At 40.7% G+C, this 25,423-nt stretch overlaps 1 protein-coding gene across 2 annotated transcripts in view; it reads left to right on the forward strand.

Annotated features, from left to right (window-relative positions):
• The first annotated feature begins 405 nt into the window (after window positions 1–405).
• DDX42 (DEAD-box helicase 42) overlaps window positions 406–25,423 on the forward strand; it is a 38,099-nt gene continuing 13,081 nt past the window's right edge. The window contains exons 1-8 of one of the 2 annotated variants that reach the window (XM_084748509.1): window positions 406–606; window positions 12,926–13,157; window positions 13,679–13,829; window positions 19,069–19,130; window positions 20,735–20,771; window positions 21,512–21,661; window positions 23,720–23,824; window positions 24,999–25,118. In XM_084748509.1, the coding sequence (XP_084604635.1) occupies window positions 12,937–13,157; window positions 13,679–13,829; window positions 19,069–19,130; window positions 20,735–20,771; window positions 21,512–21,661; window positions 23,720–23,824; window positions 24,999–25,118 (846 nt within the window). In that variant the 5' untranslated portion in view covers window positions 406–606; window positions 12,926–12,936. Of the gene's footprint in view, window positions 607–942; window positions 1,129–12,925; window positions 13,158–13,678; window positions 13,830–19,068; window positions 19,131–20,734; window positions 20,772–21,511; window positions 21,662–23,719; window positions 23,825–24,998; window positions 25,119–25,423 lie in introns of those variants that run through there. The other variant, XM_084748510.1, reaches the window with a different exon arrangement.

Genomic DNA, 25,423 nt, shown 5'->3' on the forward strand with positions numbered 1-25,423 from the left:
GGTGGCCATACTGTCTGGGACCATGTGGTCAGAGGCATGAAGGGAAGTGTTGCCCAAGTCGGTTTTTTTGTTTGTTTGTTTGTTTTTTTCTTAGGGAGGGTCAACATTCTTAGGTAAATGAAGTTTCCGATCCATCAACACCCTATTATCTTAGTTTTTTTTGGGGGGGGGGCGGATCCCAGTCACCACCGCTGTCTTCATCCCAGATCTAGTCTCTCCCACAAGCCACACACAATCTTCATCCAGGACCAGGTGTCCCTGTCCAGAGTGCGTGACGCGCTTATAGGTTGCCTTCCGGAATCGGAAGGGCGGTCGTAAATTGGCACCTTTCGGGAGCCGTAGCTCCAGCCACACCCTTCGGCTCGCGCCCTCCTCAGCGCGCATGTCAGATGCGCCCTCCCACCCCCCCCTCACCCCTTCACCACCACCCCCCCCCCACCCCCAGTCAGCAACGGGCCGTGAGGCGGCGGCGGCGGTGAAGGGGGCGGAGGAGGAGGAGGAGGAGAAGAGCGGCTGGACGCGGGCCCGCACCGCGCGTACTCAGGGCCGCGGGGGGTTCTTTCGCGCCGACCGTAGAAGCAGCTGCGTGTGCGGCCGCAGCAGCAGGTTTGTGTGAAGGGCTTTCCCGACGCGGGGCCGCTAGCCCCGGGGGCACGGGAGGTAACTGGGGCCTGGCGAGGGCGGAGGAACCGCGGCCTGGCTTAACAAAGAATCGGCGGAGCCTCGGGACCTGGGCGGCTGCGGGGTATCCGGGAAGGGACCGGTGGGCGGTCTGCAGCCCCCCGAGGACGGCCCTCCGGAGCTGCGTTTCCTTCCCACGGCTCCGCTCCTCGGCCGTCTGAACGAGGCCCACTTGGCGGCTTTCCGGGGGCGGTGCCTGATGGGCTACAGGAAGGGATTTTTTCGGGGTGCTGGGCTCCGGGGCTGTGAGAGCCAGTGGAAGTGTTGTTGATCCTGGCGCGTAGCTGTTTGGGAATTGCAGCCTCGCAAATAGGGGTTTCTCCGTAGCGGAAGTTGACAGATTAGAAGACTGTAAAAAAAAAAAAAAAGTCATTGATCTTTGTGAAACCTTGAGAGGATCGTGATTAACGTCACCATAGTTACAAACTTTCTGCCGGGCCTACTTGAGTGAGTAAATAATATATTCGGATTGCAAGCACGAACCGGAAACCTGAGAAAAAAAATTATACTATTCAGTAGTTTAGAGGCATATATAAGCTCTTCTGTCAGCTTTTCCCTCTTGGCCACTACTTTAGGCTGTCGTTTCCTGTGGCTTCCCTGCATATTGTTTTTATTTTTGCAAATAGTATTTCTGCATTGTCTCCTATACACACCTCCTGAAAGGCAGGGACTATGTCCTGGCAGGTGGGAAGTGAGCAGTAAGTTTGATACAAACATTTAATCTTAGAGATGAAAAATGTTGTTTTCCTTTACCCAGAAGGAGAATTACATGGCTTAATGTGATTCATTAAAAAAAAAAAGTTGTTGCCTCTACACCTATTTTCTCTTGCATTGCTTAAGTATTAAGTCTATGACCTCTGCCCCCATGAAACTCTTTAAATACATTTTTACACATATTTGTGTGTAACATACCTTACTGTAGCAGGAGGTCAGAGGCCAACCTGTGGGAGTCAGTTTTCTCCTTCCACCCTGTAGGTCCTCAGGATGGAACTTGGGTCAGACGTGCTGCCAAGCGCCTTGACCACCAAACCATTTCACCAGTCCCCTCACACAACTTGCTAATGAGGGGGAAAAAAGCAATGTGTGTTGAGCTATATGTTAAAGTATGTATGCAAAGGAGGATTGGGAGAAACTACAATTTGCAATAAAGTGGTCAGGAAAGCTCTTTCAGGTTTACTATTGATTTTTTTTTTTTTAACTATTGATATTTAAGGGACCTAGAAGATGGTGAGGGAGTCCACCCATGGAAGTATCTGGAGAAAGGAATGTTGTGAGCAGAGGAACAGGCAGCCATAAAGCCTTGAAGAGGACAAAGCTGGGCCTGGTGGAGTGCAGTATATTTGTAGCCTTTAGCAAATGAGGGTCTTATAGGCGATACAGCTAGGAAAGATGAGAGAAAACAAACCAGCCAGGGCCTTGTGGACTATTTTGAAGACTTCATCTTCACTCTGCATGAAATGGGGCTGTCTAAGCAGAGGGATGATAAATTTGACTTACATTGTAATACAATTCCATTCACTGTGCTTTTAGACTGTGATAATATAGTGTGACTTACACTTCAAATTTGTGTTCTATCAATTTCAAAGGTACCAGTTGTCCTTGGCTTCATTAAAACTGATGGGAAAGGAGTGCTTCTAAGACAACTCTCGCCCAGCACTCTCTTGTGGTTTTTCAAGACAGGGTTTCTCTGTGTAGCCCTGGCTGTCCTGGACTTGCTTTGTAGACCAGCCTGGCCTAGAACTCACAGAACTCCACCTGCCTCTGCCTCCTGAGTGCTGGGTCGCTTTTTTTTTTTCTTTTTTCTTTTTTTTAAGGTTTGAAACATGATGAGATTCTTAGTTTTCCCCACAGCTTTTCGTTACATTAAATTGACAAAATGAGAATTTGAATATAGTTATTACTATTCTGTTACAGTTTCCTGTTAAACTATTAAAGAACTAACTAGCCTGGAGCTCACAGTGATCCACCTGCCTCTGCCTCCCCAGTGCTGGAATTAAAGGTGTGCGCCACCACGCCTGGCTTGGCTTCATCCTGTTTAAGATGTTCTTATTAAGCTTATTAAGTAGAGTAGATACTAACCAACTGTCACTGTAGCTCTCTCTTGTGAAATTTACTCCTCTCGTCAACTTGTGATTGTGGTACTGTGAGTGCTGTGTGACACTTGAATGTGAATCCCAGTTAGGTCTGATATTATCAATTTACCAATGGAGAGATTGATGTCTGTAGAAATGTAAACATGTCTGTAGATGTCTGTTGAACACTATGTTACCATGCTTCGCTAAAAGTATTTGATTTTTGTTTATTGGATTTGGGACAGTCTACCTTTTTGAGCCATGTTGGTAAAGACCTCATGTGTAGCAAGGTTAGTCTTAACTCACAGGATCTCATCTGTGAGCCTCTAGTGCTGAATTTATAGGCATGGGTCACCACACTTTTGTCCCTGATAACTTAGGTTTCTACTCCAAGTCTTACGGTATGTGATATGCTCACCATTTTGCAAATGGAAATTCTATGGCCCAGAATTAAGTAGCATCTTCAGGATCCATGTTATCAGTGGCAGAACTAGCGTTTGAATACAGCCAGCTGGTGTCATTTTACAGTTGTATTAAGGCTTCTTATTAAACCATCACATTTTGGTACCCAGGCACCAAGCAGGACCTCAAACCATCTTCAGTGAGCCTCCTCATTCAACTTGTAGTTCCACTTTTAGACTCTTGCATATTAAACGTGAATGAACAATAAGTGTCTGCTCTCAGAGACCCAAGAGATTAAAGATAAGTATTCAGTCATGAACTGTATGGTGTTTAAGAAATAATACAATGTCAGGTGTTTAAAAACCAGAGAATGCATTTGACAGAAACATCACTTTCTAGAGAAACCCTCTTCATGTTGATGCTCTAGAATTGGTATCAAAGTAATCTGTGCAGGTCAGAAAGACCTTATAGGTCAATAACAGATTTAGCATGGGGGATTCCAAGTAGAGGCAAGATTGATTTTTCTTCAGGAACTACATGTGCAGAAACCCTGGGCAGTATGAGTGGTTAAAGTCGTTTTCTGCCATGATGCACTGCCTGATTCCATCTGACTAACTGGAGGCCACTCAATTGAAGGGAGTGAGAGAAGCACAAATTGGTATTTGGAGGAAGATGGTTTTGCTGAGTATCTGTGCTTTATGTGGGACCATGGTAGTAACAGACAATGCTATTCTGCCAGAGGAAGTAGAATTCATTTTGTTTTCATCTAGCCTCATTCTTACTTCATCTTATACTTCTCTACATAAAACTCACTTTTTACATATGGCAGAATGTTTGCTAGTAGTACATGCAGCTGCTAACTGTGTATCCTATGACTTTTCCAATACAGCAGACATTCTTGAAACAGTGTTGTGGGAACTATTCTTTATTAATTGGTATTTACCTCAATGAGTCCTCTGACTTGTCTACAGTAGCTTACTTCTTAACCCTGCTTGCTTTGTTTCATAATTTTTTGGTTTTTCAAGACAGCGTTTCTCTGTGTAGCCTTGGCTGTCCTAGACTCGCAAGTACTCTTACCCATTGAGCTGTATTGACCCTGCTTGGTCTTTTTCTTTTATTTTTTTAGTTTACCTTTATTTTATGTGCATTGGTGTTTTGCCTGTATGTATTTCTATGTGAAGAGTGTCAGATCTTGGAGTTACAGAGAGTTGTGAGCTGCCATGTGGGTGCTGGGATTTGAACCTAGGTCCTTTGGAAGAGCAGTCTGTGCCTTTAGCCTCTGTGCCATCTCTCCATCTTCCCCCCCCCCCCCCCGCTTGATCTTTTTGAAGAAAAATACTGCTTGACACAGCTATTGAACCATTTTACATTCTACTAGTAATGTGTAAAGATTCCACGTTTCCCTACATCTCTGCCAGCACTTTCTCTACCAGAGTTACACCCTCAACCCCTAGACTGTATCAGATGATTCTACTTCTGTTAACACCATGATAAAGCCCTGGCTATGCCTTCTTCCCATCAGCCTGATGGGGCTGTTGAGCTTGACCAGGGTGTGGTAGAGTTGCCTTTCAGCCTTGATGATCCACAGTGAATACAACAAACTGTCTTCTGTCTTCCTCATGGCGACTATGCAGGGGTTGACAGTGTAGTGAGCAGTGTGTTTCTCTTGAGAGCACTTTCTGAGAATACTTGTGTTACTCTCTTAGGGGCAGCTAGAAGATGGGTGATATACTACTCATCTTTATTTACTTTTGTGGCTCTGACCATTATTAAGCAAGGGAATTTCTTTGATACTCTTCAAGATCAAAGGATATCTTAATAAAAAGCTGTTTTCTGGGCATTTGTTTGAGGCATTATGAGATAGCCCGTTGTTGTTGTTGTTGTTGTTGTTTTGGAGTTTTGTTTTGTTTTTTTCTTTCTTGGTTTTTCGAGACTGGTTTCACTGTGTAACCTTGGCCATCCTGGACTCACTTTGTAGACCAGGCTGGCCTTGAACTCACAGCGATCCGCCTGCCTCTGCCTCCCGAGTGCTGGGATTAAAGGTGTGCCTCCGCACCCAGATCCTCCTTACCTATTTTTAAAACTGGGTTGTTGTTGAGTTTGTTTTTAGTGAGGTCTACCTGAGTATAGGAAGCCATGTGGTAAATACATGCCCTGAAGCTTCAGAATGGTTCCTTTTCTTTCCTGTCATCAATTTGAGAAGTGTTTGTGTAGGCAGAGGTAAGGTTTCAGGGCTGTTTGATCCATGTTTTCTACCATGGTGGAAGCCAATAATTATAAACCAAGGGAAGGTGTGCATGCTTGTGCATACATGCTAACAAGAGGGCAATTGTGTTTTGAACAGACCTACAAATAGCAATACTGTAGTTAATTTTGAATATTCATATCCTTTTGACTAGATTAACCAGTGGTGGATGGCTTTTCAAACAATATTTGTTAGAGATTTTTTAATGTATTTTATGTATATGAGAACTTTGCACGCACAACAGAAGACAGCATTAGACAGTATGAGCTGCCATGTCGGTGCTGGAAACTTAACTGAGGACCTCTGGAAGAGCAGTGAGGGCTTCTCACCACTGGGGCATCTCTCCAGCCCCTCAGTGTATGCTTGGGGTTTTTAAGAGCCTAAGCCAAGGTTTGGTTTGGTTTGGTTTGGTTTTTGAGTCAAGGTTTCTCTGTGTAGCCTTGGCTGCCTTGGACTCAATTTGTAGACCAGGCTGGCCTCAAACTCCCAGAGATCTGCCTGCCTCAAACTCCCAGAATGCTGAGTTTACAGGAGTGCACCACTGTGCCTGGATATGTTTATCTTTATAAACTTTATTCAACAAAATAAAAATTAGGGTATTATGAACTTACTGTTATCTGTTTTAATAATCTCCATTTCTCAGTTCTCCGTGGAAGTCCATGTAAACTGCCCATTCCTAAAATATTGACATACTGTAAGATGTGTATTGCCAAGCCAGGCGTGGTGCACGCGCCTTTAATCCCAGCACTTGAGAGGCAGACACATGGGGGATCTTTGTGAGTTCGAGGGCAGCCTGGTCTACAAAGGAGAGTCCAGAGCAGCCAATGTTACACAGAGAAATGCTGTCTCGAAAGACAAAACAAACAAACAAAAGATTTATATTGCCTCTACTCACTGCCTTTTTCCTCCTATTTTATCTGTGTCAATATTCTCAGATGCAGTTCATCAGATCTGTAGCTCTTCTGCAGGTCTACTCTGCAGTTACCCTTTGGCATCTCCCCTTTGGCTTTCCCACGGATGTGAAACTATACTTGCCAATTTCCACACATGAGTTTCCATCTCTTGTTAATGATACCACATCCCTTTACCCAATCCTTAAAGCTTCCCAGGGTGTTCTTAACAGTTTCTCACCACGCTATGCTGTTGATGGCTTTTTCTTGGGTACCTTAAATAAATGATTCAGATCTGCTGTCTTTTTCTCCTTCCTTCCATATATTTCCTTAACTCAAGATAATTCTATTTGAAACCAAAACCAACAAAATATAGTGTATGAAAATCCTATGATGAAATATATTACTTTCTTTTTGTAATTTTTAAATTTTTATTTATTTTACTCATATGAATGCTCTATCTGCGTGCACACCTGCAGGCCAGAAGAGGGCATCAGATCTCATTATAGATGGGTGTGAGCCACCATGTGGTTGCTGGGGATTGAACTCAGGACCTCTGGAAGAACAGTACTCTTAACCACTGAGTAATCTCTCCAGCCTGAAATATATTACTTTCTATGTTTACCTAAAATTTATTTTAAAAGCTTGTTAATATTTTTTGCTTTCTCATGCAGTCTTTCTAAAACACTGACCTGAAATATGTCCCTTTTTATTTAGAATTAGTGATAATTTTAGCTATAAAATTTTTTTTTGGGCTGTGTTCTTAGCATACTAAGTAACTAAAGCTAACACGTTTCTTTTTGAATTCATTAAGAATTATAACTCACAAATGGGACAACACTAACTACTACTGAGTTTGTATGAATTTGGGCTCCTGTTACCTGATTTAAATTTTTCTTTCTTACCTTCCTTTCTTCCTTCTTGATTTCTTTGTTTTTTCTTTCTGGTTTTTCTTTTTTTAAAGATTTATCTATTTATTATGTATACAGTGCTCTGCCTGTCAGTACAACTGCAGGCCAGAAGAGAGCATCAGATCACATAGATGGCTATGAGCCACCATGTGATTTCTGGGAATTGAACTCAGGGCCTCTTGAGGAGCAGTCAGTTCTCTTAACCTCGGAGCCATCTCCAGCTCTTTTTCTGAATTTTTGAGACAGGGTTTCTCTGTGTAATAGCCCTGGCTGTCCTGAATTCACTTTGTAAACCAGGCTGGCTTTGAACTCAGAGAGATCAGTCAGCCTCTGCCTCTCTAGTGCTGGGTTGGATTAAAGGCGTGCTGGGTGGGTTCTTTCTTTTTCTCTTCTTTTCTTTTTTTTTTTTTTTTAAGATTTATTTATTTACTATTTATACAGTATTTTGCCTGCAGGCCAGAAGAGGGCACCAGATTTCATTACAGATAGTTATGAGGCACATTGTGATTGTTGGGAATTGAACTCAGGACCTTTGGAAGAACAGCCAGTGCTCTTCTGAGACATTTCTCCAGCACCTCCTTTCCTCTCTCCCTCCCCTCTTTTTTTTTTCTCTCTTCTCTTCTTTCTTTCTTTCTTTCTTTCTTTCTTTCTTGATAGGCTTTTACCTTGCGGCCCAGGCTGGTCTTAAACTTATTCCTGCCTGGGCCTCTGGAGTGATATTATTGTAGGCATGTTCTGCGTACTCTAAAATGATATTCCTCGGGTGCTTCTCAGATCCATTACTACTTCAGATTTCAAAGCTTAATGTTAGTATCACCTCCAGGAAAAACTTTGAACCTTTCACCGCTAATCAACTCAGGAACCCCTCTCCAACCACCAACAAACTAGTATACTTCTTTTGTTAGAAGACATTATTGCAGGCTGGAGGATGACTCAGTGGTTAAGAGCATTTGGTGGGGGCTGGAGAGATGGCTCAGAGGTTAAGAGCACTGGCTGTTCTTCCAAAGGTCCTGAGTTCAATTCCCAGCAACCACATGGTGACTCACAACCATCTATAATGAGATCTCGTGCCCTCTTCTGGCCTGCACGAGTACATGTACATAGAACACTGTATGCATATAAATAAAGACAAGTCTTTTGGTTTTGGTTTTGGTTTTTTGAGACAGGGTCTCTCTGTGGTAACCTTGGCTGTCCTGGACTGGCTTTGTAGACCAGGCTGGCCTCGAACTCACAGCAGTCCACCTGCCTCTGCCTCCTGAGTGCTGGGATTAAAGGTATGCGCTACCATGCCTGGCAAGACAAGTTGTTTTTTTTTTTTTTAAGACTTATTTTAAAAAAGAAGAAGACATTCTGCCTTATTTGGTTTTGTTTTGCATTGTGAGATTAAACCCAGGGCTTCATGTGTAGTAGGCATACATTCCAATCCAAGTACACCTGCTCCCTCAGCAACCTTTCAGTCTTTCCACTGTCCTTCCTCTGCTTCTGGGTGACTTGGCTCATTAATAATGTTATATATTACTGTGACCTCCATAGTCTTGGGATTGACTTAAGGGGACAACAAGGAATGAAGAAATGACAGACAGACAGAGAAGCTGAGGTCAGGTGGGTCATGCACTCCTATGTGTACTAGCAGCTTGGAGACGCGATGGGTTTATTATATACAGCTGAACTAAGATGCTGCTGAGCTCACCTCAGTAGGGGGTCTCTGCGTGAAGGGCACTCTCAGGCTCCGCCACCATCAGTCATCTACAAGGAAGCTGTGGTAGATACTTTCTGTTCACATGGGGGTGGGTAACCTGACTGAAGGAAGGCCTTGCCAATTCCATGGCTGAGGTACTGTGGTACTTGACTTGGTCATGCCTGTGTCAGCAATACACATTTATTCAGGACTTCATTGCTCCCTGCAATACAGAATGAGAAAAATTAAATTTAAATTTAAAAGTCCACCTGTTGCTTAGTAAGAAGTCTTAAAAGGATAGGCTTATAAACTATTTAAAAAGTATTATCCCAGCTGGGCATGGTAGTGCATGCCTATAATCTCAGCACTCACGTAGACAGAGGCAGGAGTTGAGGCCCCCCAGGGCTACATAGAAACCCTGTCTCAAAAAAAAACAAAACAAAAAAGTATTATCCCTGGAGCTAGAGAGAAGGCTCAGCAGCTAAGAGCACTGGTTGCTCTTCTAGAGGACCCAGACTCGATTTCCAGCACCCACATGGCACCTTACAACCATTGTACATCCAGTTCCAGAAGATCTGACACCTTCTGGCTCAGGAGGCACCAGGGTGCAAGTGGTATGCAAACACACATTCTAGCAAAGCAACCACCAAATAAAATAAAAGATAACTTTAAAAATATATTGTCAGATAGCCAACCACAGTTGCACATAATTTTTATCCCATTCATTACTCAGGAGGCAGAAGCAGGTGGATATTTGAGTTCAAGACCAATGTGGTCTACATATTTCCAGGACAGCCAAGGCTGTATGTACAGACCAAGTCTCAAAAAACAAACAAAAAAACAAAACAAAAAAAAACCCCCAAATTATCAGACATTAAACTTCATTTTGCTTGTATTTCTTTTTTTTCTTTTCTTTCTTTTTATTTTATTTTTATTTATTTTTATTTATTTTATATATATATGAGTGCGTGTACACCTGCATGTCAGAAGAGGCCATTAGAGGGTATAGATGGTTGTGAGCCACCACGTGGTTGCTGGGAATCGAACTCAGGACCTCTGGAAGAGCAGACAGTGCTCTTAACCTCTGAGCCATCTCTCCAGCCTCTTTCTTTTTCTTAAATATGAGTTGGTGTTTTGCCTGCGTATATCTATGCGAGGTCGTTAGATCCCCTGGAATTGAAGTTACATACAATTGTGAGCTGCCATGTAGATGCTGGGAATTGAACCTGGGTCCTCTGGAAGAGCAGCCAGTGCTCTAAACTACTGAGCCATTTCTCCAGCCCTTTTTTATATTTCTTACATGAAGTTTGATCTCACTAAAATTGCATTGATCTTTTTTGGTTGAAGGGACCCCCTTATGAAATGTTTGACCCCAGGCTAGTCTAGCACGCACTGTGAGCTGATCCTCAACCTCAGGTTTCCCATTGCTGGATTACTGTGGTGATGCTGCTGCTTAAAAGGTAGGGAAGGCAGAGGCGGTGAGTTTGAGGCCAGCCTGATCTGCAAAGAGAGTCCAGGACAGCCACGACTGCACAGAGAAACCCTGTCTCCGTTAAAAAAAAAAAAATGTGGAAGGCCCAAAACAAAATTTTATGGAGCATGAAATATCCAAAATTGAGGGAAAATAGTCTTTCTGGAGCTAAACATGATCTAAGGGTGACAGTAGGTGCCTTAATATTACACCAAGCCAGTTAAGCTAAATGGTATATTCAGACAACCTATTGGGGTGTATAGGTAAGGGGCACAACCGCAGAAAAATACTGAGCCTGTTGTTCAGATCCCTTCAGTCATGTTAAATGTAAAAGGTACTTTTTTTTTTTAACTCCACGTTGGCTTCAGAGCCTTTTATAAACATTTGATATTTCCTATTAATAGTAAATAGCAAAGCAGAAGAGATGAAAACACCTGCTGTTAGCATTCTGATAGCATTCTAGCTATATGTGTATAGCACATGCTTTTATATCAACAGAGTCACACCACCCACCTAAATGCCCTCATTTCACTCTGTGTAATGTCTATAAATGCAAGTAGTCATCAGATTTTAAAGTCTTAGAATAAATGTTTCCTTGACTAAGCAAATTACATTTTAAAAATTATGTAAGGAAAGAAATAGAATTTGCAAAGATTTAGTATGAACCAGCAGCAGATATATTTATTGCCATTGATTGGCATAGTATATCAGGTAAAGAGTCAGTAACAGTATATTGTTTCAGTTTTGCTCAAATTTTTGTGTATGTGTATATACATTCATGAAAAATTAACAGGATATAACAATTCTGTGTCTAGAAAAGAAAATTTTGAGTAGTCTTATTTTTGTGTGTTTGTTTGATTTAACGACTTTTATTTATTATTATGTATAGAGTGGCTCTGCTGGCACATACACCTACAGGCCAGAAGAGGGAATCAAACCACATTATAGATGGTTGTGAGCCACCATGTGGCTGCTGCTGGGAATTGAACTCAGGACCTCTGGAGGACCAGTCAGTGCCCTAAACCTCTCAGCCATCTCTCCAGCCCTTGTTTGTTTGTGTGTTTGAGTCAGGGTCTCATTATATAGCCCTGGCTGACCTAAAATTCCTTGTGTGGACTCACAAATGTCCAGCTCCTGGGTGCTGGTATTAAAGGCTTATGTGCCACCATGCCCAGACTCAGGTAAATTATGTTATTTTTAAAAAGGGTTTTGGAACTAAGACTAATAAAAATTGTACACTGATTTTGTTCATACCAAGGACATTTCACTGTAATCCTTAACCATACTCAAAGCAACTGGTCGCTTCCTGGATGGTGTTCTAATGGACAATTGTTGAATAAATCTATGAGTTTTAGCTGTCTTTTCAGACTTGTATATAGATAGTATCTTGGGTTTTGGTTTGTTTGTTTGTTTTGTTTTGTTTTTTGAGACAGGGTTTCTCTGTGTAGCCTTGCCTGTCCTGGACTCACTTTGTAGAACAGGCTGGCCTCAAACTCACACCGATTTGCCTGCCTCTGCCTCCCCAAGGGCTGGGATTAAAGGTGTGTACCACCAAGTATCTTGTTTTTTGAAGTTTAATTCTTTGATTTTTCCAGATGTTAATTGCCAGGTGCTCATTTTTAGTTTTAACTTGGGATAGCTTTTGCTTTGTTCCTTCAGTGAAGCAATGTCTTTGAGACAGGTCGCTGGAGTTGCCTATGTGGCTCAGATTGGTCTTGAACTCCCAAGCCTTCCTGAGTGCTGAAATTACAGCTATCCACAACCATGCCACATTTAGTCTTTTTAGTGACTTTTTAGTCTTTGTTATAGAAGCATTATAATTGTGGATCTTGTTTTCTGAGATTTGTTTCTTCATGGTACAGTATAAGTTCTTAAAAATAAATATTTGAGCCAGGGGTGGTGCACACACCTTTAATCATAGCACTCAAGCTGCAGGTGCATCTTTGACTTTGAGACCAGCCAAGACTACAGAGAAAGGGGGTGGGGTGCCAGCAAAGATTAAGAGCCAGTGATAGATACCTTGGTAGAGGCCTGATAAACTTTTGAGTTTTGACCTCCAGATCCCACAAGGTGACAGAAGAGAACCTGCTGAGAATTGTCCTCTCATCTCCACACTTGTGCCATAGCATGTAACGCACATGTTTGTGCACACACATAATAATTAAGATTAGGAGATTGTCTTACAATGCCTTTCCTATATTAAAGGTTCAGAGTAGTTAATGTCATAGGAGGATTTTTTTAAAACACCCTGTAATAAAATTGCTAATTTAGGCAACTCAATAAAAGTACTCCTTTTGTTTGGGATCGCAGTAAAATGAATTTGGTTTAGTTTCTTCAATATTGTAAGGGAAAAGTAATTATTTGGTCACTATTATAATTGTATCTGAAGGCCAGTGGTACATGTGGTACAGTTGATGTGTTTCTGGGTCCTCCTGCACACACGTGGCAAATACTCTACCACTAAGCAGAACCATCGAAAAATTAAATTTATGGCTAGACACTGAAAATGAAATGAATGTTAGTGGGCCTGTTCACAAAGTCAAACTAATATATGTGTGTCTTGTTCTAACACCAGTCACTGGCATCATGAACTGGAACAAAGGCGGCCCTGGAACCAAGCGGGGATTTGGCTTTGGAGGTTTTGCCATCAGTGCTGGGAAGAAGGAGGAAGCCAAACTGCCACAGCAGTCCCACAGTGCCTTTGGGGCAGCCAGCTCTTCTTCTGGATTTGGAAAGTCTGCTCCACCACAGCTTCCTTCTTTCTACAAAATTGGATCTAAACGGGCCAACTTTGATGAAGAAAATGCGTAAGTGATAATTCTTGGTGATTGAACCAATGTGAGTTATTTATTCTTTTGGTAGAAATTGAAGCAAAGAAATCTTGTTCCCAAGTAATAATAATGACTGCCAGGATTGGAGTGTGCCCCCCCCCCCAATTGTGTTGTTTCTAAGTATATTTACTTTGACGAATACAGTATTTGTATGCTTGGTGATATTGTTCCAGGAACATTTTCGCCCTGATTAGTGTTCTAATCACTAGTTAACACAACAAACACATGATTTTGGTGTTTGAGTCAACTGAAGATTAGAATCTACTGAAGATTTTAATATAATTCATGTGGAGTTTGGTGGACTTGTTTTTAAAGCAGAATCTCAGTATGTAGCCTTCCTGGCCTTGCACTCACAATCTCCTTAGTGCTATAGGTTCATAGACATTTGCCAACAAACCCAGCTGAGCGCTGAGAATTCTCTTAATAGTAGAAATAGTACAGTAAGAGTTTGTGTTGGCAAAGGTTTCAGTCACTTTACTAGTTGTTTTCATTTTCAGGTACTTTGAAGATGAAGAAGAAGACTCTAGCAACGTAGATTTACCGTACATCCCTGCTGAAAACTCACCTACTCGTCAGCAGTTCCATTCCAAGCCAACAGATTCTGACAGTGATGATGACCCCTTAGAGGCATTCATGGCTGAAGTGGAGGCAAGTGTTGGCTCTTGTTTCCTTAAAATATTGAGCAGATTGAAGTAGTTAACAAAATTGTTGTTTTGTTTTGGGGGGGGGGTTAGAGTTTTGCTCTCTCCATTTGCCCTGTATTTTCAGAGTTAATCAATGAGTGGCAGGAATAGTACATTGCAATGTTTGAACATAGTTAACTCAAATGTATGTTTTGTTATAATAGTCTTAGTGTGGTCTTAAGTGGATACTGTTTTATGCACTCTAGTATTTATTAAATCCTACTTCATAAGGAAGCTAAACCTTAAGAACTCTGTACTTAAGATTAAAGTACTTTATTCTGTAGTTTTGTTCTTTCCTGTTATCGGCATTGTCAACAACCATAGCTTGTCTGTAGAAACTGAAATCATAACTACCTCCTCCTCCTTCTTTTTTAAGACTTATAGATTTATTTATTATTTATACAGTATTCTGCCCACATGTGTGCCTGCATTCCAGAAGAGGGCACCAGTCTCATTATAGATGTTGTGAGCCACCATGTGGGTGCTGAGAGTTGAACTCAGGACCTTTGGAAGAGCAGCCAGTTCTCTTAACCTTTGAGCCATCTCTCCAGCCCATAACTACCTTCTTAAAATGTCTCATGGTGTCTTTGGTGTTTGCATTTTCTCATTTTCTTCCCATCTCTGACATTTTGCTTTTTGCATAAAGTATGGGAAACTTCAAATATATAAAAGCAGAATAGTGGAGTGAACTCCTGTGTTAGTGAGACAGCGCATTCCGACCATACCTGAAGAAAGCCAGTTCAGTAGAGGACGTCCTGTTTGACTCACCGTTTCACTGAACTTGGTTCCTCATCATGGGAAAGGCACAGTGGAGCACAGCAATTCACATCTTGATGGCCAGGAAACAGAGAGACAGAGAGAGGCCAGAAACAAGACAACTGAAAGGGCCCGCCACCTGAACTGTGTAGAACTTTCTCTGTAGTGCCACCAACTCAGCACTAAACCCCGTGCAAGACCTTTTTTTTTTTTTAAGTTCTTTGTTTACTTTAAATCCCAATCCCAGCTTCCCCTCCTATATAGGACTCTTTTTTTTTTTTTTTTTAAGATTTATTTATTATGTATACAGTGCTCTGCCTGCATGTACACCTGCAGGCCAGAAGAGGGCACCAGGAGGTTATGAGCCACCATGTGGTTGCTGGGAGTTGAACTCAAGAAAGAAGACAGACAGTACTCTTAACCTCTGAGCCATCTCTCCAGCCCTGATAGGACTCTTTTTAGGAGCACTTCATAACTAAATCATAACCTTCATGTATCCTGTGCCTAACTTTTATCAACCATGGAACCAAGTAAGACCCACAGCAGCCTAAATAGTCTTCCAGTACCATGACAGCTTACTTCATAAGACCTATGCTCAAGGCATGTATGTAATTTTTCTTATCCTAGCTTCATTCATTTATTGCTAGCTTGTTACTTGTTAAGTATTTAGATTTATTACTTTTTGTTTGTTTGTTTTTGGTTTTGTTTTTCAAGACAGGGTTTCTTTATGTAGCCTTTGCTGTCCTGGAATCACTTTGTAGACTAGGCTGTCCTCGAACTCAGAGATCTGCCTGCCTCTGCCTCCTGAGTGCTGGGATTAAAGGCATGTGCCACCACACCCACTCCACACCACACTCTTTGAGACCTTATTCTAATGAAAGATTTATATAGGCTTAAAAGAATATGTGGGACTAGATGGCATGAGCTGGTGTCCCAGAGAACCTGGGTTCAACTTCTAGCACCTGCATAGCAGCTCCAGTTCCAGGAAATTTGATATTTTATTTACCCTCTGTGTGTACCTGGCACACATATCATGGGATGTTCTTTGGACCACCAGTTTTTAAATAATAACACGAAGACCTTTTATTAATATGAAAACTTGCCTTTAGCCTAGGCTTGTTCCCAATCAGCTCTTACAATTTAAGTTCATTTATACTAATTTATGTTCTGCCATGTGGCTTGTTCTCTCTTTAGTCTCTTAGTGGCACCTGTTTCTTCCTTATGTCTGGCTGGTGAATCCTCCACCTGCGATTTTTTTTTCCCCAGAGTTCCTATTTCTCCCTGAAGGGCCTGCCTTTCTTCTCCTGCCTGGCTATTGGCCATTCAGCTCTTTATTAAACCAATCAGAAGGTATTGGAGGGAGTGTTTATAAAATATGATGCAGCCATAAGAATAACAGTACAAAGTCTGGCCTGTAATTAGATCTCTGCTGGTACAGAAATCAGCATTTGTAAGCCGGGCGTGGTGGCGCACGCCTTTAATCCCAGCACTCGGGAGGCAGAGGCAGGCGGATCGCTGTGAGTTCGAGGCCAGCCTGGTCTACAAAGCGAGTCCAGGACAGCCAAGGCTACACAGAGAAACCCTGTCTCAAAAAACAAAAAAAAAAACAAAAAAAAAAAACAAAAAAAAAAGAAATCAGCATTTGAATAATAAAAAGACACAAAGACAACCTGTGCACAGTGCACAAAAAATACCACCTCAATACACATAGCATGTACATTTACATACATGTACACATAAAATATAATCATCATCATCATCTTTTTAAAAAAGAATAAGCCAGATGTGATGGCACAGACTTTTAATTCCAGCACTCGGGAGGTAGAGGCAGGCAAATCTCTGGGTTCAAAGTCAGCACAGTTTACAGAGTAAGTTCCAAGACAGCCCCAGGCTACACAAAGAAACCCTATCTTGAAAAACAAAACAAAACCCCAAAGAATCATGTTCTGCAAATGATTTGTTTCATATGTAACAACATTATATTTGGTTTATAGCCCTAGCCTTGTCTCTAGCAGCTCAGTCCCTTGAAAAGTAGTTGTGTGTAATTTTTTTTCTTTCTTTTTTAAAAGATTTATTTATTATTTATACAGTATTCTGCCTGCATGTGTATGCTAGATGGCTGTGAGCCACCCTGTGGTTGCTGGGAATTGAACTCAGAACCTTTGGAAGAGCAGGCAGTGCTCTTAACCTCTGAGCCATCTCTCCAGCCCCTAATGTTTCTTTTAAAAATAGTTCCTCTTTGGTGAAAACATTTATGTATAGAACAGCTGGTCATGCCATGGTATATGTAGTGGCTTTCCTTTTTAAAGGTGGTGTGGGGGACTGGAGAGATAGTTCAACAATTTACAAGCACTGTCTCCTTCCAGAGTACCACCTGAGTTTGAGTCCTAGCGCCTACACAGCAGTTCACACTCTTCTATAACTCCATCCCAGGAGAGCCAATGCAGACAAAACATACATACACATAGAATGAAATTAAAATAAAAAGATAGAAAAATTCACATTCTTTTGATAATGATAATGATAATGAAAGGCTTTGGACAAAAATATTTTTTATAACTTTGATTTCCAAATGTGTAAAGCAAAGGATCAGCTTAGATCAGTGATTTGTCATTGTAATTTTTTTTTTAATGTATAAGAACTGCCTATGGAAAGCATAACATCAATACTTTTCTGTTGGTTTGTTTTCCAAGACATTGTTTCTCTGTTGTAACAACTCTGGCTGTCCTGGACTCACTTTGTAGACCAGGCTGGCCTGGGAATCACAGAGATCCGCCTGCTTCTGCCTCCTGAGTACTGAGATTAAAAGCATGTACCACGACACCCAGCTTGGCACACTTTTAATTTAGTGGCTTTTATAACACATTTTCAACCTTATTAGTATTTATGATTAGTTTTTTGTTTTTTGAGACAGAGTTTCTCTGTGTAGTCTTGACTATCCTGTACTCGTAGACTTGAACTCACAGCAATTCACCTACCTCTGCCTCCCAAGTGCTGGGATTAAAGACGTGCACCATCACTACCAGCTGGTAATTTTTATTATAGGGGTTTTTTTGGTTTTGAGAGGCAGAGTATCTCTGTAGCCCTTGCTGTCCTGGAACTCACTATACAGACCAGGCTGGCCTTGAACTCACAGAGATCAATCTGCCTTTGACTCCTAAGTGTTTAGATTAAAGGTGTGTGCCACTATGCTGGGCTTTTGGGCTCTTCTTACTGGAAAATGTTTAGAAACATCTCTAGCCCCTCCCATCCTGATCACTATTCTTACTTATCCACCTCACTCTATTTATAAAAGCAAAAATGCCATATGTTGGAGCATCTAGCAGAGTCACTGTAGGGGCCAGGTATGGTGGCATGGCCTATAATCCCAGCACTTGGCGCAGACTGAAGCAGGAGCATCAGTAGGTAGAGGCTAGCCTAGGCTGCATAGAAAGACCTTGCCTCAGAAGGGCTACGCCCCTTCCCCCCAACAAACAGGAAGAAGAAAGAAAAGGGGAGGAGAGACTTACTCTTTTTTTTTTTTTAAGATTTATTTATTGTTTGTACAGTATTCTGTCTACATGTGTATCTACACACCAGAAGAGAACACCAGATCTCATTATAGATGGTTGTGAGCCACCATGTGGCTGCTGGGAATTGAACTCAGGACCTCTGGAAGAACAGACAGTGCTCTTAACCTCTGAGCCATCTCTCCAATGAGAGACTTGCTCTTAAGTTCAGAGCTATCTTTTTTTTTTTTTTTCTTTCTTTCTTGGTTTTTTGAGACAGGGTTTCTCTGTGTAGCCTTGGTTGTCCTGGACTCGCTTTATAGACCAGGCTGGCCTTGAACTCACAGAGATCCTCCTTCCTCTGCCTCTCGAGTGCTGGGATTTAAAGGCGTGTGCCACCACCACCCAGCTCAGAGCTATCTTTTTAAAATAAGAACCAGAACTCAATATACATACCTTTACCCCTTTGGATTTTCTCTGTTTTTTGTTGTTGTTGTTGTTGTTGTTGTTGTTTGTTTGTTTTTTGTTTGTTTGGTTGGTTGGTTTTTGGTGGAAGTGGTAGATTTTGGTTTTGTTGTTTTAATTAGGCCTATTTCAAGCTAAACTTAAAGGCTGATTTGCTTAAATTTAAGGACATCTGTAGAAAGTTATTTTCTTTTCTAAAAAATTAGCCAAGATTATTGGTGGTGAATTAAGCATTTAGGAAATGTATATGCATTTATATGTATATATATGGCATATGTATTAGTTAAAAACTGAAATCTATGTATAGTAAAAGACATTTGGATATTTGTCTTTGAAAAATATTTGTCAAAGCTTCGTGAAACATTACAGCAATGCAGGTATCACAACATAAGGAAAGCTGTGAGTAACATGATTCAGTGTGCAAATTGTTGATAATGAAATTGTTCTTGCAGTGTTTTAAACTGATCTGACTCATGTAGCCTTTTATTTCATTAGGATCAGGCAGCTAGAGATATGAAGAGACTTGAAGAAAAGGACAAGGAAAGAAAAAACGTAAAGTAAGTTTTCTTCACTCTCACAAAAGTTGTATAGAAATTGTTGAAGTGTGGCAAAGATTATTCACAAAAGTTTATAAAGGGAAGAATATTAAAATAAATTATATTAAGATAACTTGTGTTATCTCCATATCTTGAGTAATTCTCTAGTCTGAAGGTGGCAGAGTCTGCTTTTGTAATAACTAAAGGGCATTCTGTTTAGTAGAATTTGCTTATAAATAATTGTCCAGGAAATAGGAAATGAATTATAATGAGGATAAAGGAAGTATACCTACTAAAGTTTGGGTTCTTGTTTCAGATTTTGTCTCGTAATAATACTAAATAGCCTCATACCTGTGTGATCATTATTAGAAGTTATTATAAAGATCAGGAATAAATAAAACCTAATTTCATCTAAAGAGTGATCTTACTCTTTAGCAACCAAATCCTGAACTTGAATGCTTTATTTTCTGTGAAAGAAATCTTCTTCCAGCTAGGCGTAGTAGTATACACCTTTAATTCCCAGCACTTGGGAGGCAGAAGCAGGCAAATTGCTGTGAGTTTGAGGCCAGCCTGGTCTACAGAGTGAGTCTAGGACAGCCAAGATAACACAGAAACCCTATCACGAAAAACTAAAAAAGAAAAAGAAATCTTTTTCCTTTGCTGAATACACTCCTAAAACCTTTTGCTAGACATGTTTGGACCTTTTTCTCTCTCTGCCTAGCAATCAGTCGTGCTCAGGCCCCTCCTGAGGATTCTATGCCAGATGGAGACTCAGCCATCTTTTGGTGCTTGCTGTGTATTGCATCTTTCTCCCAGCTGTCCTGTGCTGGTCGTATTGTGTGCAGGTTGCCTTAGGAATAATAGAGACTCTAAGTTAGGTAGAAAAGCTGGTTAGAAAAATATGACCGTGGGAAGTAAGCAATAATAATTAATACAGTAGACTCCTAGGAGATACAGCAAGTTCCGTTCTCTATGTGAAATACTAGTTTTAATTCTAGACTCATGAAGGAGTCGGTGTAGTTTTCCTTTCTCTCTCCATCCTTATGGTGGCTGATTTTGGCTGAAAGCAATTATTCTAGAGCTAGAAGCTCACAGGGACAATAAAGTTGGGATATTCTTTCAACTGTATACCAAATCCATGAGGGTTTGTTATGTTTGTTGTATATATTGACAAAACTTAGGATCGATTGCTACCTACCTTCACAAAGAAAGGTTTTAGTTTTTTGATTGTTTGTTTTGAGACAGGGTTTCTCTGTGTAGTCCTGGCTGTCCTGGAACTCACTCTGTAGACCAGGCTGGCCTCGAACTCACAGATCTACCTGCCTCTGCTTCCTGAGTGCTGGGATCAAAGGCGTGTACCATCTTGTCTTTTCTCATATCAGTTAGTAATTTGATGTTTCTAGGGGTACCATACCATCTCGGTGAAAAAAGAAGGAAAGCATAGAATTAAGCCACACATATATCATGGTGGATTGTGTACAGTACAGTATGGTCATTGCTGCTTTGTTATCCTTAGTGTTGAGAGTTCCTATACTGTACGGAATTCAACACTAATCTGCTCTAAGTATGGAGCTGGGTATGTGGAACATTTGCAGGGAAGTTTGTTTCTCCGCTTGTTTTTCCAGGGGTATTCGAGATGACATTGAAGAGGAAGATGATCAAGTGAGTTCCTATGCAGTATTTCTATTTTTTATTTTTACTCTACAAAGTCTGTACTGGGGACAGGCTAGAGCTTGCCTTCACTGAATGACTTTCTCCTTTTATACCTGTGTGACACGTTAGTGCTATATTCATTATGGCCTTCCCTTATGTTGAAGGTGGGATTTTTGGTCAACTTACAAAAAAAAAAAAGCTTTATTCAGTTTTTGGTTTGTTTTTTTTTTTTCTTCAAAATTTAAGTTTATTATCTTAAACCAGTGACAGTGGAATGGGGTCTGTTGTTGTCCTTTGCATCTTTCCAGTAGATCTTTGTGATTCTTACAGTTTAGATGGAACATTAGTAACTGCCCATTAGTACTTCCTTTTTCTGTTGTTTAGTTGTGGGATGGTGAGAAGCACAGGCCTTTGCAGGTTTGTGATCTTTCAAATCCATGTCAGCTGCCCACTGTGGGTTGGTATAAAGCCAAAGCATGTGTCTTTCAGCTCTGGGCAGGGTGGTAAATGTCCCACAAACAGGAAGACTTCTGTTAGATAAGTCAGAACATTGCATAACATTGTCTTGCTCATTGATTCTGGGTATTGCTATTATAAAAGAAACCATTACTAGTGAAAGTCTTTCTTTATTTGGTAGCTATTTGTTTAAACTAACCAAGCTTACAGTACACTGTGTGTTCACCGATTACAAAGGTAGAAATGTTTTTCATTGTATTTAGATCTGATTGTGCTTCTGTGCTTTCCTGCAGGAAGCTTATTTTCGATACATGGCAGAAAACCCAACTGCTGGGGTGGTTCAGGAGGAGGAGGAAGACAATCTGGAGTATGATAGTGATGGGAATCCAATTGCACCTTCCAAAAAAATTATCGATCCTCTTCCTCCCATTGATCATTCAGAGGTACTAGATTTCTTGCTTTGTTTCAATCTGATAACAATTTCATAGTTTGAGATCTTTATTTCTGCTAAGTCATTAGATCAGAAATTCCATGAGGTATTTATAGTCAATAAACTAGCTTACTGTAGTCTCAACACTTAGGAGGTAGAGGCGGGGAATAACCAAAAGTTAGGTCAGCATAGGATGCACAGAGAGTTGCATCTTAGTTTTGTTTACTGAATGAGACTGTCATAAACAGTTTCATACTATAAAAAGAAAATTTGGGGCTGGAGATTTAATTTGGTTGGTAGAGTGCTTGACTACCATGCACAAAGCCTGTTATTTAATCCCCAGCGTGTCATAAAATCAAATGTGGTGTATGCCTCTAATCCTAGTATTTTTATGGCTAACCTGGGCTACATATTAAGATGCTCTCGCAAAAAAGCATCAAAACAAATCAACCAAAATAGGCTTGGTCATTCATTTTAATGTTATGTAAGAATTTTTTTTTTTTTAAGATTTATTTATTATGTATATAGTGTTCTGCCTGCATGTGCACCTTCCCGCCACAAGAAGGCACTGGATCTCATTACAGATGGTTGTGAGCCGCCACGTGGTTGCTGGGAATTGAACTCAGGACCTCTGGAAGAGCAGATGGTGTTCTTAACCTCTGAGCCATCTCTCCAGCCCCCCAAAATTTCTTAGCTTTAAATTTTTTATGTGTGGAACTGGAGAAGTAACTCAGCAGTTAAGAGTGCTTGTTGCTCTCAGAGGACCTGAGTGTGGTTCATAGCACCCACACCTACATCAGGCCGCTCACAGCTACTTATAAACCCAGTTCCAAGGAATGTGATGTCCTTTTCTATCCTCTCCAGGCATTTCCACACGTGACATATACTCCCACAGACACATAATACAACAAAAATAAGTATTTTTTTAAGAGTTTTGTGTTTTAATGATGTGTGTATGTGGTGGGGAGGGTATCCACATGAGTGCAGTGTCCAAGAAGGCCAGAAGAAAGGGTCTGATCCCTCTGGAGCTGCAGTTGTGGGCCACCCATGTGAATGCTGGAAACTGAACTTGGATCCTCTGCAATAGCAGCGTGCAGAGCCGTTTCTCCCATCCTAATTTCATGCTTTAAAAAAAAATAAATAAAAGGCTGGAGAGAAGGCTCAGAGGTTTAAGAGCACTAGCTGCTCTTCAGAAATCCTGAGTTCAACTCCCAGCAACCACATGGTGATTCACAACCATCTATAATTGAGATCTGGTGCCCTCTTCTGGCCCGCAGGCACACAGCAGGCAGAACATTGTATACATAATAAATAAATACATCTTTTAAAAGAAATACATTTAATCCCAGCACTCGGGAGGCAGGCGGATCTCTGTGAGTTCAAGGCCAGCCTGGTCTACAGAGTAAGTCCAGGACAGTCAAGGCTACACAGAGAGACCCTGTCTCGGAAAAAAAAAAAAAAAGAAGAAGAAATACATTTTTTTTTTTAAATTAGAACTCCTTCTGAAGACAAACTTATCTCTAAAGGAAATACTGAAAATGTTTTTAAATGCTTAGACCTGGATGAACAAATTAATCCTAAGCATAATTAAATGTTATTTGTGAAATAATTGCTTTTAAAAAGTGTATCATCTGAGACCTTAAGCATGCAGCAATTCACTATTCTGCTGCATGTTATTAAAGTCTGAGGTTCTTTAGGAGGTAAGTTGTTGTCTGTTTTGAAAGTAGGAATTAGGGCGTGGTGGCGCATGCCTTTAATCCCAGCACTTGGGAGGCAGAGGCATGTGGATCACTGTGAGTTTGAGGCTAGCCTGGTCTACAAAGTGAGTCCAGGACAGCTAAGGCTACACAGAGAAACCATTTCTCGAAAAAGCAATAAATAAATAAACGTAGGAATTAGGAAAAATATAGGCCGTGATTTTTAGGAGTGTTGTCAAGAATAAATGAATTCATTATCTTTTTAGCAAAAATGCCTTTGTTTTAATATTTGTAAAAGATTATTTTACATTAAAATCAAACTTACAGGATTGACTCTTGAATTCTAGACTAACTTTGAATAATTGGACCTGCAGATTGACTATCCACCATTTGAAAAAAATTTTTACAATGAACATGAGGAGATAACCAACCTCACTCCACAGCAGTTAATAGACCTGCGGCATAAACTCAACCTTCGGGTAAGAGTCATTAAGCAAGTGTTCTTACATTAACATTTGTACAGTTTTAGAATTAATGTTATCTAGATAGTAACCCTGGATTTTTTTCTTGGGGAGAATGTTTATAGCCCTGGGGTTTGTGTGTTTTGGTTTGATTGTTTTAGTCCTGTAGATTATTTTGGTTTTAACTTTTCCTCCTTTAAAAACAGAGTGTGGAACTGGGCATGGTGGTGCATGCTTTTAATCCCAGCACTTGGGAGGCAGAGGCAGGAGGATCTCTGTTGTGAATTTAAAGCCAGCCTGGTTTACAAAGTGAGTCCAGGACAGCCAAGGCTACACAGAGAAACCCTGCCTCAAAAAAACCCAAAATAAATAAATAAATAATAACGTTGTGTGTGTGTGTATGTGTGTGTGTGTGTGTGTGTGTGTAGATACTGGGGGGCAGTGCTTTCAGAGAACACCTTGAAAAAGTTGGTTCTTTCACCATGTGATTCCTAGGGATAGAACTGCTGTTGTCAGGCTGGATGACAAGTGCCTTTACCTGCTGAGTCTTCTCACCAACCTTGTATTTTTGTTTTGCATATTTAGTCAACTTTATACTGAACTGGGTGGACTAGCAATAAAAGGTAGGAAACTCCAGAGACAGGAAGTAGGATTAATAATAGATGTCAACAGCACAGGAAGTGTTAGAATAGTTTTGGGATTGCATGTGCTTCAAGTTATATATTATGTACTCTTAAAATAGTTACTAAGAGGAGGTTGGATAATTGGCTTGGTGCCTGCTGTTTAATTGTAAGGACTGAAGTTCAAATATTTGCACATAATAAACTAGGCACGTAGAAACACCAGTCATCAAGCTCAAGGGGATTAGACCTCTGCCTCTGGACGGACGGACGGATGGACGGACACACTTCTATTTGTTATATGAAAACTAATTTTAAGATAGTTTTAGGTGCTTAGTCATATAAAATCATGTGATTGGACTATGTTGGGAATTCTTAGCATTGTGTCTTTTTCATGAGAGCCTGGTCAGGTTTGAGATTTCACTTTTTTTTTTTTTTTGAGGTTTCACCTTTTTGGTGTATGCTTTTGCTTACGTACTTTACACTCTCTGTTCTCTACCTAATGTACTTGACCTTAATGGTGTTGTTGAACTGTAAATGCTGCCATTCCTGGGAACTGTCTTTGTCTCTAGGTCTCTGGTGCTGCACCTCCTAGACCAGGAAGTAGTTTTGCTCATTTTGGGTTTGATGAACAACTTATGCACCAGATTCGGAAATCTGAGTACACACAGCCAACCCCAATACAGTGTCAGGTATGTCAAATATAATGGGAGGAAAATGCAAGGCCCTGAAACTTCTAAAAATGGAAGAAAAATGAGAATTCTTAGAAAATGTGTTTACATACCTGCTAATACCTTGAAAATGTGATATGAAAAAATACTTTATTGCCTAAACTTACAGAATATATTTGTGTATGGATATATTTGGTGCTTTCCATGACTAGAATTCCTTTGTATTTAATGTGAATTTTTTTCATTTATTTCTGAGACTAATAGCTTTTGTTTCCGATTCAATGTCGTATTTATTTATTCCTTTAAACCCCCAAAATTGAGAAATT

Source organism: Acomys minous (genome assembly GCF_964271855.1).
Source record: "Acomys minous genome assembly, chromosome: 12".
Taxonomy (NCBI): domain Eukaryota; kingdom Metazoa; phylum Chordata; class Mammalia; order Rodentia; family Muridae; genus Acomys; species Acomys minous.